The sequence below is a fragment of the Monopterus albus genome, unplaced genomic scaffold (genome assembly GCF_001952655.1).
Source record: "Monopterus albus unplaced genomic scaffold, M_albus_1.0 scaffold236.1, whole genome shotgun sequence".
Taxonomy (NCBI): Eukaryota; Metazoa; Chordata; class Actinopteri; order Synbranchiformes; family Synbranchidae; genus Monopterus; species Monopterus albus.
In genome coordinates this window covers 96,917-112,914 of record NW_018128116.1, presented here as the reverse complement: position 1 = coordinate 112,914, position 15,998 = coordinate 96,917, and the positions used below count along the sequence as shown (strand labels likewise).

General features: G+C 41.5%; 2 protein-coding genes across 5 annotated transcripts in view; one reads left to right on the top strand and one right to left on the bottom strand.

The window, feature by feature from the left end:
* Positions 1-5,562, top strand: part of cdc42ep1a (CDC42 effector protein (Rho GTPase binding) 1a) — a 13,508-nt gene extending 7,946 nt beyond the window's left edge. For 3 of the 4 annotated variants that reach the window (XM_020620364.1, XM_020620366.1, XM_020620363.1), the window contains 2 exons: positions 313-1,307; positions 3,385-5,562. In XM_020620364.1, coding sequence (XP_020476020.1) covers positions 836-1,307; positions 3,385-4,070 — 1,158 coding nt within the window. In that variant the 5' untranslated portion in view covers positions 313-835 and the 3' untranslated portion in view covers positions 4,071-5,562. Of the gene's footprint in view, positions 1-8; positions 215-312; positions 1,308-3,384 lie in introns of those variants that run through there. The other variant, XM_020620365.1, reaches the window with a different exon arrangement.
* sh3bp1 (SH3-domain binding protein 1) overlaps positions 4,235-15,998 on the bottom strand; it is a 13,806-nt gene continuing 2,042 nt past the window's right edge. The window contains exons 3-19 of the mRNA XM_020620362.1: positions 14,114-14,156; positions 13,575-13,679; positions 13,414-13,490; positions 13,043-13,154; positions 11,985-12,061; positions 11,784-11,871; positions 11,612-11,680; positions 11,390-11,480; positions 11,165-11,301; positions 10,135-10,246; positions 9,672-9,753; positions 9,500-9,580; positions 8,696-8,809; positions 8,487-8,584; positions 7,680-7,839; positions 7,201-7,541; positions 4,235-5,847 (exon numbers count right to left, since the gene is read on the bottom strand). Of these exons, the coding sequence (XP_020476018.1) occupies positions 5,585-5,847; positions 7,201-7,541; positions 7,680-7,839; positions 8,487-8,584; positions 8,696-8,809; positions 9,500-9,580; positions 9,672-9,753; positions 10,135-10,246; positions 11,165-11,301; positions 11,390-11,480; positions 11,612-11,680; positions 11,784-11,871; positions 11,985-12,061; positions 13,043-13,154; positions 13,414-13,490; positions 13,575-13,679; positions 14,114-14,156 (2,050 nt within the window). The 3' untranslated portion in view covers positions 4,235-5,584. The remainder of the gene's footprint in view (positions 5,848-7,200; positions 7,542-7,679; positions 7,840-8,486; positions 8,585-8,695; positions 8,810-9,499; positions 9,581-9,671; positions 9,754-10,134; positions 10,247-11,164; positions 11,302-11,389; positions 11,481-11,611; positions 11,681-11,783; positions 11,872-11,984; positions 12,062-13,042; positions 13,155-13,413; positions 13,491-13,574; positions 13,680-14,113; positions 14,157-15,998) is intronic.

The following is a 15,998-nucleotide window of genomic DNA, read 5'->3' as shown; positions in this document are numbered from 1 at the left end:
AAGAGGCAGACTTTGGTTGGTTGCACAGAGGAGTGACTGCGGTCTAAATTTAGATGGTTCCAGACCAGCGGACCTTTGGAACGCGGAATCCAAAAAACCTGCGGAAAGGCAGCTCTGTCCAAATGCAGTGAGGTTACTTTACAAGTACATACAGCATTCAGAATAGGAAAGCAGAGTGGTCTCTCACTGGATCTCAACTTCCACAGAAAAAAATGTAAATGTTATCCACATCTCTCAACATCCCTCAAAATCAAATACATCCCTGTCTATATTTTAAACATAAATGTTTTTTCCTGTTTTTCCTCTCAATAGATGGCTCCACGGTGCCACCGCAGAACCATTTGCAGCTGGACCCAGACCTATTTCTGAGCTGATGTCAACCAAGCCAAAGCCCAAAGCAAGCCAGGCAACCTGACCACACTCCAGCTGGCCCAGCTGCCTCCAGGAACACGACTGCATAGTGTTCTTCTCAATTTATATCTGTTTAATACAGCCAGCCATGCATAACAACAAGCTACAAAGAGCAGGACAGAGTTTGGCCTGCACATGATAAACAGAGATAATATTCCAGTGAACAATTTGTAACTGCAGGCCTGGAGTTCAGTTTTCCATCTTTCAAAATTACACGGCTTCAGAATTTTGGAATAACGTCTCCGAGCTGTTTTCTAGGTCCATACTTTTGACTGCTGAGCTGTCAGCGATTTTTGTATAAATCTAAAAGAAGATAAGTTGAACTTTGTAGTTCATGGTTGCCATATAGTTGGATTAAAGGGAATTCAAGACATTGTTTCAGGTGGATTTTCAAGACCTATTTAGCCAGTCACCTCTTGTGAGCATGAATCTTCAGGAGAAGCTGTCAGGCCTGAAAGGTCTGGTCTCACACTCCCACAGCAAGCGACGCTTTAAAGCCGACCTTACAGCGGAAATGATCAGCCCTCCTCTGGGAGACTTCCGGCACACTATGCACGTGGGCCGCGGTGGTGATGTGTTCGGGGACACCTCTTTCCTCAGCAACCACGGTGGGACAGCCAACGGGAATAGCGGGGAAACGGATTCTGTCTCCAGTCCCGACAACAAGATCGGAGCGTTCTTTTCCAGGACGCTCCGTCAAATCAGAAGGGGCTCGGACAATCGAACAAGAGAAGGATCCAAGGATCTGTCGCCGCCACCTCCCACCATTTCTCCCATCATCAAGAATGCCATCTCCCTCCCCAGGCTGGATGTAGATATGCCTAATGGGAGTCCCACCACCAAAGTGCTGTTCCCCAGTTCTCCAAGTACACTAGAGGAGAAAAAAAGCTCATATGGTGAGTGTGGTGAAAACAGAACTAGGAGAGAGTGAATATTGAACTTACATTTGCTAGGTGACCCAAACACTCTGCTGGATGTGGTTAAAGTTGGCTAAAACGTCTTCTTCACCTGCATGACATAATACTGTATATGTCAGTGTTATAGTGTTGATGATGCAGCTAAGTGGCCAGAAAATCTGATTTCTTGTTGTTACTCAAAGTTATACAAAATTGGGATTGCTGAAACAGTCCAACATATTTTTAGTGGAAATTTCTTGATGTCATTTCACCTATTTTTACCCAGTTATTAAAAGATTAAGCAAAGTACACCACCAAATCCCCAAATTGTCCTTAGGATTAGGGGAGAGGTTTCCATTTAAATTGAATGTCACAATTGCAAAATAAAGCAAAACACATGAGCAAAAGGCAAATGAGTTGGAAACTGGACAGAAGTGGCAAAAATCTGTGGAGCTGCATGAGACTAATCCATCATTTCTGCCCAGCACTGTGGGGACAGACTTGCCCCAGATGTCCTTATGAACCACCTTGGTTCATAATCAGCAGTGCTCACAATGACAACGCAGAGATTCAGACAGAGCTGGCAGCAAGCTGTCTGACAGGCTGTTTGAGTGGCCCATACTAACACCATGCTCAGTGGCTCACGCAAGCTCACCTCGCCCTTACACGTGTCTGAAGTGCGTAATGTAAGACCAAAATGCTACACAGAAGAAAGTACATTTTTTGAGCTTGTAAATTCTCTTCTTATCCAGACATGACAGCTCCAGAAACAGTTCAGCATTTTGGTAGCTATACTTATGTCTGTATGGGAAGACTGGTACCACTCAGCTATGAAACATTAGCCGGGCATAAGTGTTGGGAATGGGAAACAGCTAGCCTAGTTCTGTCCCATGTCAGACCATCACTTGTCATTTTTAGATTTCTGTTTTTGTCAGGATTTATTCAACCAAGATGTAACCTTTTAAATATTGGACTTTAAAGCTGCTGGTAGGTAAATTTCATTAACTTTAGAGAAAGCCAAGTTAACCATTTATCCTCAGTTTCACTCTTTATAAGCTAAACTGACCTTGTTAGTGTACAGATACAGGAGTTATACTGATCTTCTCTCAGTAAGAAATCAAATATACATATGACACAGTATTTTCCAAAATGTCAAACTATGAATACTTGACTGAGTTTTGGTATTTCCTGGTTAATTACATTTTGGATCAGGTAAGCATAAGAGAATACATTTTAATTCTATGTGTTCTCATGTGGAAAAGACATTAAAGACATTTTCTATCAAATTGTCAGCAAGCTCATAATACCCAGCTTGCTTTTTAGTGATAACTGAAACTTCTTTATTCCCAGTAATTAAGCATTATGATACACAAATGTGACAGATTTTCATTCCACCAAATGCTCCATAAACTGTTCTCACTAAGGAATTCTTTCTTACCCTCTGGTTAAATAGAGTAAGAAAGGCATCAGACTCTTGGCTGGTATGAAAAACCACCAGACTCTCTGCCTTTTACAGCTGGCATTGAGAAGTGCTGTGGTAATTTACCCGTTTGGGTCATGAAGGCGGCAGAGTGTTAATGTGGGGCTTGTTAAGTGATCTGGCAGAGTCACAGAGCAAAGCCGCTTCTTGCCGCGCTAGTCACCATCAGATCAGGATGTTCTCAGATGGGTTTACATCGCCCCCTACTGGAATCAAATACATTTTTTGGCATCGTGAATACTTTTTGTAAATGTACTTAGTTCTTTTCTTGCTGAATCCCAGTAAAACTACAGCTTGCCTTTCTTATATTTATAGCTTTAGATGTGCTGGTAGGTGGGTTTTGTTAACTCTGGACAAAGGCAGGCTAGCTCATTCCCTGTTTCCAGTCTTTATGCTAAGCTAAATATGAAAGCTACTGGCTGTAGTTTCATATTTACCTTGCAGGCATGAGTTGTCTCATCTAATACTTAGTAAGACAACAAAAAAGCTAATTTCCCAAGAAGTTGAACTATTTCTTTGAAAACTACAATACAGTCAAAAAAGTACATAACACCTCCCACTGAATTTCATACATTAACGCCTGTGTCTGCTTCTCAGGCCTGGAGTCTGGTTTTGTCACTCTGCCTCGTCTCTCCCGCTCTGAGCGTCAACAGCCCTCCATCTCCCTCCCCACTTCCTGTTCCCCCAACATCCACCGAGGCTCTCTAACCGATCCCACTGATGCCATCCTTTCCACTTGCTCCACCTCCATCGTGGCCTCTGACCCCAAACCCACTGCCTACTCCGACTCCCTCCCCTCCCTGACGTCCCTGGACGCCTTTAACTTTGACCTCGGCCCCTCCCTCATGAGTGAGGTGTTTGGCCTGATTGATGTCCATGCCTGGGAGGGAAAGGAGCCGGAGTTGGCGTGCGAGCTTACTCATGAGGGGTCGGAGATGGACTCAGCTACCATCTCATACGTGGATTCGCTGCTGAGGGAGGACTGTGGGGGCAGGACAAGCCCATATGGGGCCGACTGGCAAGAGGAGCAGAGAAGCATGAACAGAGGTGGGCTTTCTGTCAAAGTGCCTGATGTGGTGATGGGGTCACCTGAGCAAGAGAGGCTGGGGATAGCAATGGAGAGCGAGCGGTTCCAGAGCGCTACAGATGTGCTCGCACGCCACTATGGTGTCAGCCTGTATGCACAGAGCAGGATGGAGGCTGCAGATTCAGAGATGATGATCAGCCAGCCCAAGAAGATGTCCTACAGCTACATGGATGATGAAGATGAAATCAAAGTCTGAGCTGAGCAAAGCAGAGATATTGTCTCACTAAATTAAAACTGTCTTTATCTAATGTATGATAGCTCTGTATTACCAATCACCTTAAATCTCTTATGGTCAACGAGGCTGGCTCTGTTGACAGGGTGACAGTGAAACTACAACATGAATCAAGTATACTTTATATTGGATCCTTTACCTTTATACAATCATGCTTCAAGGATGTACAGCTTTGATGCAAATCTGCTGCTGAATGTATCTGAAAGGAGTGAAAGACTTAATGCAAGTTTAGAAGCTTGGCACACAGAAATGGAGACTGCTGTTTGGTCCAAAGATCATGACTTAAAAAAAAAAGACTGAAGCAAAGGAGAGATGTGGGCAGTGAAGAGAATGTGGTCAAGATTGCAGGCATCACAAAGAAAATGCCAACATTACTCAAAGTATAAGTTACACATCCTTTTAAGTCCTGGTCAATAACCAAAACACAGACAGGAAGTGGAGAAAAACAGGCTTAATTTCACAATTTCTTGTCAAGTTTTTACTCAGGAATACACTACCAAGAAAGAAAAGGGGAAGAGAATTAATGAGACATTTGCAGCGTCAGCATCAGTTTTAAAATAAACCAGAGACATCTGTTATTAAACTGATAAAATATGACAAGTTAATACTAGTGTTTGCTAGATGCAACTAAAGCCTGAACTGTATTGTGTAATTGTTCACTTGATGCTGCAGACCTTCTACACAGATACTCAGTGCACCCTCTGACTCCAACTTCTATATTGCTTTTTATAAAAGAATGAACATTTGTGTCCTTTTACACAACTGTACACGAAGATATCAACTGACCCCCTATACATACAGTATGTAGAGCATGAGCACCAGCAGTACATAATGCAATTCACATCCATATGTTGCAGTCAACACCAATTATATACTACAATGATAAAAAGTTAAAATAAAGATGTTTTTAATTAGGTTGAATATCCTTTTATTTGCATAAAGGTTCATGTTTAACATCTAAGGTCAGTTTAAAGTGACATTCCACCCAAAATCCTGAAAACCAGTTGAAACAAAGTCTTTATTGGAATCTGTTGCATCTGATTCACTTCTACCACGGCCGCTGTCCTCTGTGAAGGACAAACTTTGGGTGAAGTATCACTTGAAGTCAAATTCCACTTCAGCCTCAAGGTTCACAGTAATTTTTTCATACTTAATTAGCTTACATGAATACTACTCTTGTGTAGACTTATCATAAAATCCACCCTAAAATGTGTTTGGCAAAGTGGATTAATTTATTGTGTTGTGTTTTTTAAATACCAAAAAAAGCCTTTTTTGCACATGTTGCATTTGAGGAAATATAGGGCTTCACTAACAAATAAATAAATGATATTGGTTATGAAAAACACAATTAGACCAGAAAAAGTACATCATGCTGCAAAACTTCAACTCAAAATAAATTGTGGAAGGCATGGAATAGCACAGTTTGACTATACTGAACAATACAAATGTATCTAAGGGTAATTTGCAGCTGCTTGTGACTAACCAGGAACTTCTTTTGCATGTGATGGTGGAGGAAGTGGTGGAGGACATTTTGGGGCTTTGACTCCAGGCTTTTTTGGCGGAGGCTTTCTGTGAGTGGATGTTCGCGGTGCGGGTGTCGGCTGGGTCCTGGTGTCCACAGCAACTGGGACTGTGGGTGGGGGAGGAGGGGGATGGAGCTTGGGAGGTCCCGGGACTCTCGGGTTGGTGTACTGAACTATCACCTGCTCCTTAGCTTTGCTGGGGATGAAGCATCTTTTTGCTTTACAAGAAAAAAAAAAAGAAAGTGGAAATATAAGGAACTTACTTAAGAGCGATCAGAGAAAGAAGAAGACTGTGATGAAAGACAGTAGAATATAGATATTATTTGTGTAACTGAAAATGAAGACTGTCTACTACCGTGTACATGCTTGATGGTAAAAATGTAAAGCAACATTTAGTCTTACAAATGAAAGATCCCGATGTAATAAAACCGCTCTAATTGGTCTGTTGTGACCAGTAGCATATGGTGCTAGCTAGGTTTTCAAAGACAGTCGTGTAACAGATGATATTTTATTACTCTACGACTGCTGCATTACATTCATTTAGCAGGATTATCCCAAACCCGCCACATGTGGCCACAGTGCATTGAAATTCTATTTTGTAAGGAAAGTAAACCTGAAAGACAAACTGCAATGTTGTAGTTTAGAGTATATTACAAAATATCACAATAAATAACAGTAAAGTCACTGAGGAAGTACTTAATACAATATCAGGAACAGTACATTTAAATAAGTCTATATCAGGCTGAGATGACTTAAGGGAAATTATTTCAGCCTCTAACTTAGCTGTGAGCCAGTTACAACAGCATGAGAGATGATGTGTTACCATAAAGGCAGATATTTTGGTCAATGGTGTGAGTCTTCCTGTTTCCTGTGTACTTCCTATTTGTTACAACAGGAGCAGTAGATTTATTTTCTCTTTGTCAACTTTCACCAACAAGCCGCCACTTTGGCTTTGCGAGAGGAAACAGAAGCAAAGAATCCATAAAGGTTTTATACAATAGATAGAGACAAAAATAAAGGGACCTGCCTGCCCTCAACCCTAAAACAACAAGCAACGAAGGGGCTGCTGCTGCAGTAGGACAAGGCATTTTGGGACACTCCACTAATTTTACACCTACAGAATGCTTTACTTGACATAAGAAGTACTACTCAACCTGAGAGAAGTGCTGTATAACGTTTTCTGTGGCTCTGAAATGAGCTTTCTAAATGGGGAAACATAGCCTCCCATGATTTTGGAGCTTGACCTGTACAAAGGACTGAAATATAAAAGTTCAAAACTTTGTTTCTTCTGCATCATTCTGACTTTTTGTTTTTGTGAGCCCTAAAAATCTGCAGCGCCCGTGTGACTACTAAAAATGCCAACAACTGATATGGGAACACACCCATATGTTGAGGTTTTAATTTCTTGCTGTGGTTAAGTGTTATTTGGCTTTGAAACAGCATGGCTCTCACATGGCTCAATTACATAAAACATTGGTGAAAGTGTTCCAGATTTCAAATACTTTATTCCAGACTGCATTTGTTTGAATGCACTCTGGGATAGCCCCTGGGCTCAGAGGACTGTGACTCACATTTAAATGGTGTGTTGATCGTCACTGATGCCGTGGGAGAGTGTGGAGGTGCCTCCAAAATTGGCTCCAGCTGGCCCTGATCCGAGCACTGCCTGTGTATGGGACCCTGGTTTGGCACCGTTCCTGTTGCTTTCGGAGGCGGGAACGGGTTCTGAGTTGCTGTCGAGATGCAAGAAGTAGAAACCTCAACAGGACTGGGACTGATGGAGGACAAGCTGGTTGATGTGCTTGGGTGTGCTGGTGCTGCCATCTCAGATGCAGGGCTGATCCAGGTGGTGGTGCCACTGCGGCTCACAGAACCAGATTTCACTAGGAAGCCGGCACTGTCCTGAGAGGCTGTGCTGATGAACAGAAAAAGATAAAGATGAATACCTTAGTCTAACTTTTCCAGACTGCTACCTCATGCTGCCACTTGGAAGCACTGATGTGCAAACCTGAACCATCTTTAACCATCTTTAAGGCTGCACTGTGAGCACTACCTGTTTGCCTTGGAAAGAGCGGTATGATAGGAGGAGCAGGAGGAGGCTGAAGATGAAGAGGAGACTGTTCGGCTCAGTTTGTCCTTTACTGAGACCAGCGACTGAGCAACGGGGGTCACATCTGGGAGCTCAGGTTCGTCTGGGATCTCAAAGGCTACAGCTGAACAAAACAAAGCAATAGAGACAGCCCTTTACCATATAATTGAAGATAATAAAACTGTTCGGTTTGTTTGCTTTCATCCTGGTCATAACTTCCATCGGTAACAATAACATTGCACCTAGTTGATGGCTAAGATCTGGAAATTCTGTGACTCAACAAGAAGCCCGGTTGTTTCAGAAATACAAGCAGTTAATCATCATACAAGTTTTAAACTTGTAAACTAAATGTATTTGGAAAAGTCATATTACAGCCGTTCACAGTTTACAGGCAGACATCGTAGTTCAACACTGACCTGCTGCTCTTGCAGTAGCTTTTAACATTTCCTGTGCAGTGGGTGCACTTATTTTCAGGTTTACCTTAAATAAAGCTGTTTAGATTAGTGGTTTCTAGAGCGGGTGCTGCGTTACCATATTAAAAACCCTGTAAAATATGCAGCTATGGTGCAGCTGCCCACAGTTGCCTGTGTTCATAGCATAGGCAACATGCTCTCAAGGATGTTTTCCAGCTACACAACAGTCAGCAACAGATTAGTCACAATAAGCAATGAAAAGTTTGAGAATCATTTTAATTTAGATAACAGATAAGGAACTGTTGGCTTGTCTACTAGACCTGAAGTAAAGGACATACAGTACATGAGGGTTTTATACCTTCAGGGAAGAGGCTGGAGCTGTTCTGAATAAGAGGCTCAATCACAGTGACCACCTGGACTGAAGAAGCTGATGCCATGTCGAACAGAGCAGCTTCCCTGAAGACACAAAGCAGATGTAAGCAGATGAGCAAGCAGGATGGGAACATGAATGAATGATCGATGACAGTAACAGAATAAAGGCAGAAAAATAGCCATTGTAATATGTACCCTTCAGCCTGTGGCCAGAGCAGGTTGGGCCCCAAGACAATGGCAATGTTACTGGGTGTCATCTTGTTTACAGCCTGCTGCTCAGACAACCGAGACAAGAACTGGACCAGGTACCTGAAAAGGAGAAAGAGGATGAAACAAAGTAGAGTGGGTGGAGAAAGGAGACGCAGGACGCCAGAGAAGATTACACAGGTACATTGTTATTGTCCAGGGGGTCTAACAAGCTCTTGGCTTAAAAGACACATTATTTACATAACACAAAATTGTATAAGTCAATATAAAAGTATGAACAAATAAAAAGGGATGTATGGGACCTATCAGGTCAGCAGCATGTTAGCAGTAAAAGAGTGTGCACTGGATGACAAATTATTGCAGACAGGTGGAAACTGAGACATCCAAATGTGATGACTTTCAACAGTGTGTTTTGTGTGTTAACGTGCTTATGATCACAATGTTGCTAACATTGACATTTAGCAGGTATCATGTTCCTGTTCCTCATCTTTGTTAGGTGTGCTAGCTACATAGCTGCTAACATTTGCTAATGACAATGGCATTAAACACTTAACTTCGCTAAGACTAAAGTTCACCAAAGTCTGTACAATATTGTTAAGGTATTTCAATCTGGACCAAAGTGGTGGATCAATCAAGAGTGACACTGCCATCCTCAGAACCATGCTGCTAGCATGATTAAAAATGCAGTGTGTTCAAGTTGACATAAGAAAATGCTTTGACCCTGAAATGGAACACAAAGATGTTTGATCACGTGATCACTGGGGGAAAAGAATGCACATAACGAGTACACACCTGAGGTTGTTGTAGTTTTCAGGTGGCAGTTTATTCAGTAGTGCTCTGAACTGCTCCAGCTTCTCTGACAAGTCTTTTTCCCTGCAAAGGTAGAGCTCAAACTCAAGAAACTGACTTGGAACCGCAGAAATCATTAGAAATATTGTATATCGAGTGTAATTAATATACTCACGCTGCTGCTTTAAACCAGTCATTGTAGAGTTCAAAGGTCATTAGAGGTTCAGGAAGTTCTCGCAGGTAACACTTCAACGCTCCTGTCGTAACATCATCAGAGATGAATGTCCATAATCACAATTGTGTTTAAATAATCAGTTAATGAATTACAGTACTGTGCATTTTTATATTGTTAGATAAATAATATTTATTGATCTATAATAATGGTCACATCTAACTGTAATAAAAATAGTGATTTTGGTACATCTGACTCATGAAAGATTTTATTTCTCCTACAAATTCTCCAGTGCATGGGAAGTGATGTATTTTACATTACTGGAAGCTGAATTAAGAGGAACTGGGTAATTTAAATGAGCAATGAAAGTCACATCGGCTGAACAGATAAGGAAGAGCATACATCACAGAAACTTTACCTCCACCAGGTAGAAATATAAGGAAAAAAGAAGTGGATACATCCCTACCAGCCACAGCGTGAGGGTCCATGCTGAACTCGCTGTGGTCGACTGTTCCTTGATCCAAACAAGTCTTCAGCCTCTTCACCACAGAGGCTGCCGCTGCCAAACGAAACAGGCCCTGAACAGCAGTGAGGAATGAGACAAAGAGAAGAAGAAGAGTGATGAAGTGGGGGAGCTGGATATCTGTAACACTGCACTCAAGACCAGTCGTGCCAAGATTAAGTCTATTAAATAAGGCCAGGTCTTGTAAGGATTTTCATCATGGCCAAATGCAAACAAAGCTGAGCTTGTGTCAGACATATCCCATTAATAGTCTGCAAATAATGCACACAAAAAGAGCTTAATTTGCTTTACCAGCTGCACATCCTTCATATTCCTGAAGAAGAGAGGCCTAATCTGTTACTCCCTCCACTGATTACTGTATACACACGACCCAAGACAAACTGAGTTTTCCCATTTCTTCAATAAATCCTTAGATTTACTGCAGTGTTTGACAAGCACCTACAGTTCCATGAGTCCAAACTGCCGTGATTAATTTTAGCAATACTATATGCTTCTGGAGCTGCAGTGTTGGTCAGTCAGTAAACAACACTGGTCCAACAATATTTAGATGGAATATTTTGTGCAGATATTCACAGTCTCCAAAATACCTGCAAACTAATAATGTTCTCATCAACCTCAGCTGTACTTTGTGTTTAGGGTTAATTAGCAGTGCTAACAAACTACAACACCAAGGTAAGGCCTTTACCTGCTTCACATGGGCATGTTAGTATTGTCATTGTATGTTAGCATTCTAAGATTAGTATTTAGCTCACAGTACAGCCTCACAGAACCTCAATGCTAGAATGAAAAAGTGTTAGATCTTCATGTTGTCTGCAGGTTGGACTCATGTAAAACAAAGCTGAATGCTGGGCTGGTGCATACGAGCTTTTAGAGGAACTAAGGTAAAAGAAACAAATACTGCTTAGCTGAATTTTCCCTCCATACCCAAGTGATTGTCACTGTAAACCTGCCAGTCTCCTCCCATCAGCCCTACCTCCTCGTTCATGCCCGTTCTTAGCAGCATGTCAATACACTCCTGGATGGGTGCAGCGATTTTTCTGCTGCTCTGAGACAGATGAGAGAGCAGGGGCACCCCGTAGACCTTCCGGTTAGAGAGGCTTAGCCCTGACTCTGAAACAATCAGACACCAAACAAAGTAAGAACACATGGAGATGTTTTACAGCAAATAAATGCACAGACTGGTGCAAACTAAATTCACCTTTGTGATTGTGATTCTCTTTAAGTTCACTGATATTTTTGTCCAGGAACTCATGTGATAATTTGTGGTATTCTGCTTGTAGCTCAAGAAGCTATAATTAGATAGAGAGAAGTAGTAGGTATTAAAAACAGTCCTGTTATACTACAGCTGTGTGTAGACATTCTGTGAAACCTGCTGTGTAATTTTTTGTTCATACATTTCGAAAGTGCAACTGCAACTCACACGAATGAAGTAACTAGCATAGTCCTCTTCTTTGGTAGCAAAGTGATAAAGATCAGCAGAGTACTGGTCCTACAGAGACAGAAAACAGGTCAAGGCCAAGACTACACCACTGATTTCACACAGGTGGCTGTGACACTGCAGCGGGTTGGAAAAGGAAACACTGGTCCTGCACCTTGATGCTCTCCAGCTTTTTCCAAGCTTCTTCCATTTCCTCCCTAAGCCCGTCCTGCTTTGCCTGTGGACCAGTGCTGGCCTGGCTCCTGCCCATGTGCGCACACACACACACACACACACACACACACACACAATATAATGTGTAATTAGTTACTGCGCCTGCTGAGTAGATGTCTGAGACTGAGGCTGTATAACTCACCTGATCTTTGCATTGTTCCAGTCAGTAGTGAGCTTTGTAAACTGCTTCTTGTTCCTGAGAATCTCTGGCAAATCATCCTTAAAGGAAAATAAGAAAATAAAAAATAATCCTCTTGGGGAAAACACTACTTGCTCCTGTCTGTGAGCTATTTAATTTCAAGTATTGTGTCTATTATTTAATCTGTCATTTTATTTCTATTTAGCTTTTTGTCTGTGGATTTATTCAGACAAACGGGGGCAGAAATTACACAGGAATTTAAACATATGCATCTTGTATATTTACATATTAACATAAACTGGGAATAGATAATATAATGTAACCCAACATAAAACCATACCATAAAATGGTACATTTGCCTAAAATATCTGGGACTGTACAGTATAAGAGAGCTCATAGTAGGGCTGCTGTAGTTTGAATCGTATTGTTTTGACCCCGGCTGGTTCCTTTTTGCACACTTTGTGTGCAAGTTATGTTAGAGTGACTGTCCAGTTCTTGGTCAACTCCCTGACCAAGACCCTTTTTGTTTGATTAATCAGTTTAACTGGATGACCACCTTTATGAAGAGTCCTGGTGGTTCCAAACTTCTTCCACTTAATGATCGAGGCCACTGTGCTTCTGGGAACATGTAGAGCTTTAGAAATGGGTTTGTTCTCCTTTCCTGATCTATTGCTAACTTCAAGGCTTGGTTTTGTCCTGGCATACAGAGCAAACTGTGGGACCTTACGTGTGTGTTTCCAAATTGCCCAATCAATTCAGTTTGCTACAGGTTAGCTCCACTCAAATTAATTAAACCAATCAGGACACATCTGATGACAGTTTGGAGAGCCACAGCAAAGGGTCTGAATACACTGTGATTTTAACAAATTAAAGTATATAACGCTAAAAGAAATCTTTGTCCTGCTGCCCACAGAATCATATAAATGCTGTTTGGCAAACCCCAGGTGGCCTGTCCATTTAAAATTAAATCTACAGCACAATAGTGTGCAAAAAGCAGCCTGAACACTTTAGGAAGCCACTGTATATCATATTCAAAGACATGCAGCAGGAGCCATTTTCACCTCACTGAGCTTGTTGAGTGGCTCCAAGACTTCCTTCTCCACTTTCACCTCATAGTCTGCCAGTATGCTGGCCAACATCTTCTCCATGAAGCAGCACATCTCCAGCACCTTCCTGCACCCCCCCACACACACACACAACTCATCTATTTATTATTCATGTCTATATCTTCAGTTTCTATATACTATAACTATAAATAAGCTCTATAATGTGCATGTGGGCTTTTCTTTCTCTTTCTCTTTCATCCAGAACTGAAAACCTTAAACCCTCCAAACTGGAGTCATAAGCATTTCACATGAAAGCAGTTGTGGCTGTCAGTCAAGAGTTCAGGTGAAGAGCACGGAGGGAAGGAAGCATAGATCAAACCTGTCACCTGATAGAGGACTCTGCGTCGAAGTCTCTGAGGCTGTCTGCCATGCTGAGAGACAGCAGCATCAGAGGGAGCTTTTTCTGTGGAGAGACAAGCCCATGTCACACCTTTCAGCAACCAATCAAATGTTGTCACACGTCTGGTGGATGTAGCAGTCTGAGTACCATTCGTTTCTCGGCCTCCAGCCCCATCTGACTCTGCATGCAGCCCTGCAGCTTCTTGTGAAGGACCTGAGCTGCCTTCTTGGCCGGTTCCACCCGTTGCTCCACCTTTATTCAGCCAGACACGCATTAAAGACAATGTTCTGTGTTAAACAGTAGCAAAGTATCTCCATGTGTCAGTGCCTGACATTTGTGTGCTAAAGAGCTAAACACCAACTCCAGTTAGTGGTTTCTTTTTCTAATGCTATCAACTTATGTTTTTTTTTGTTGTTGTTTGTTTTGTGTTTTTGGGGGGAGGGGGTCATACATGTGTAATGTGTTTTACATCGTCCTTTTGTTATAAGTTATCAGCAAGAGATGTTTCCCAAAAGACAGTGGCATAACAGTTTTTAAAAAAGTGTCTTCTAATGCTCATGACAAATTTAGCATTAAAGTGCAATAGACAGCTAAAGCTTTAAAATTAAATCCATTGTTAAGATGTTATTAATTGTAGCAGAAGAGTATAAACTGTAGGTAAGAAGCAGGATTTTCTTTTTTCTCACCATAACCAGATCCTCATGTAGCAGTTCACTGGCATCTTGTGACCTGCAGATGTGTACACTGTGTTGGTTAATGAATACACCAACAATGACAGGTCCAGTGTCAAAACAATTAGTGAAACATTATTCAACATCATTCAACTGCCATTATGATGTTCTAGTATGGTATTATAATTTAGGGCTGCAATTTACAGTTTTCAATATTCAGTCATCTCAAGGTTACTCTCTCGGTTACCCTAGTTTCTAAAATATTAGAAGTTAGTAACATTTCCCACAATTGCCTGTTTTTTTTTCCAACCAACAGTCCAAAACCAAATCAATTTATAATCAAAGAAGACCAGGAAAACATCAAATGCTCACAATTAGTTAACTGGAAACAGCCCTGCCCGAATGTAACAAAGTCTGCTCACCATTACCTCCAAAGTTCATTAACTGACACATTAGGTCTCATTTGTTTAATATATACAAAACTGAAGGGTAAAACGTCAGTGGTGGTGATAAAGGGGGTTATCTAGTCTTTGTGCCAAGCTGACCTAACCAGCTGCTGGCTGTAGCCTCATATATACCATATGGATAAATATTGCCGTTCTTATTTCAATCTAAGCAAAAATATAAATAAGCATATAGGGCACAGAAGTGATGTTCTAGACAGAAACTAATGTCATGTGTCATTTGAAAGCTCTAGTCATATATAAATATAATCTAAGACAAAATACACAGAGAAACACGTACAAAAGTTACAACTGCTAACGATGACATTTCACAACAACCCACAGAGTCAGTGGTTATATTTTATCTCAAAAATTACTGCATTCTTCTGATAATGAGAGGACAGGACTTTACAAGCTGCCTGCTAAGAAGCACTGATGCCCTATTTCAGATTATCACTTAAAACAAACTGCAGAGCCTTTGGGGTTTAAAATGTAAGAGCCCTTCTTTTGCTCTGGAAACTCAACATATATTTATTGACTACCTGCATGTTTAGGCCTGATTGTCAAGCAACACGATGACAGCAACCTAAACAAGGGTTTTTGAAGGCTGCTGCTGTGGTTCAGTTCAGTACCACCTGAGAGGAAGCCCAACCCAGTTCGCAAAGAGGTCAGATGAGCTTCAGCAGCTCCTGACGTTTGAGAAGGCAATGAGGAGAAATCCCCAACGTGTGAACCACATGCCAGTTCCCTTTTTAGCCCCTCTCGTTTCACTTTTTTTTTTCTGAGGCAGGAAAAAACATTTTATTCCACATAGACAAAAATTACTCCAGAGCATGCAAGCAGACATATTGCCATGCTCTGTTCATCCAGCACATGTACAGTAAATACTTTGTGTGTACACAGGTACTTCTGTGCATTATTTTTGTGTACGTGTTTCTCTCATCAAAGGTTATGTTAGCGTGATCTAGGTGAAGTGCTATTGCAGCGGCTGGAGCCCACGCTGCTCTGCTGCAGATACAAGATGTGTAGGTTTATTATTAAACCACAGTGCATCAGAGCTACACACTATGCCCTGTGTGCACTCACTTCTTTAGTCCTGTTGCATGCAGGTTTGTACTAAGAACACCAGACAGTGTGTAGGTGTACGATTTGGTCAACCACTCAGTTGAAAATGTTAGTCCCTGTCTTGTATATTCACGTGTACGATTTGGTCAACCACTCAGTTGCAAAACAGAATTTAATTTGTGTAGTACATGAATGCTTAAAACAAAGTGATACCTACTCACAAGCCAAACACAGGTTGAAAATGCTGAGTGATAAAACAGCTATAGCAAAGAGACAGGAACCGTGAAAAAAAAATTCCATTAAAGAAATTACTTTTGTGACAAAGTTTCCTCTCAGAGAAATGCCGCACCATAAAGGAGCACCAACACCCTGTGTGTTACCAACATGTACCA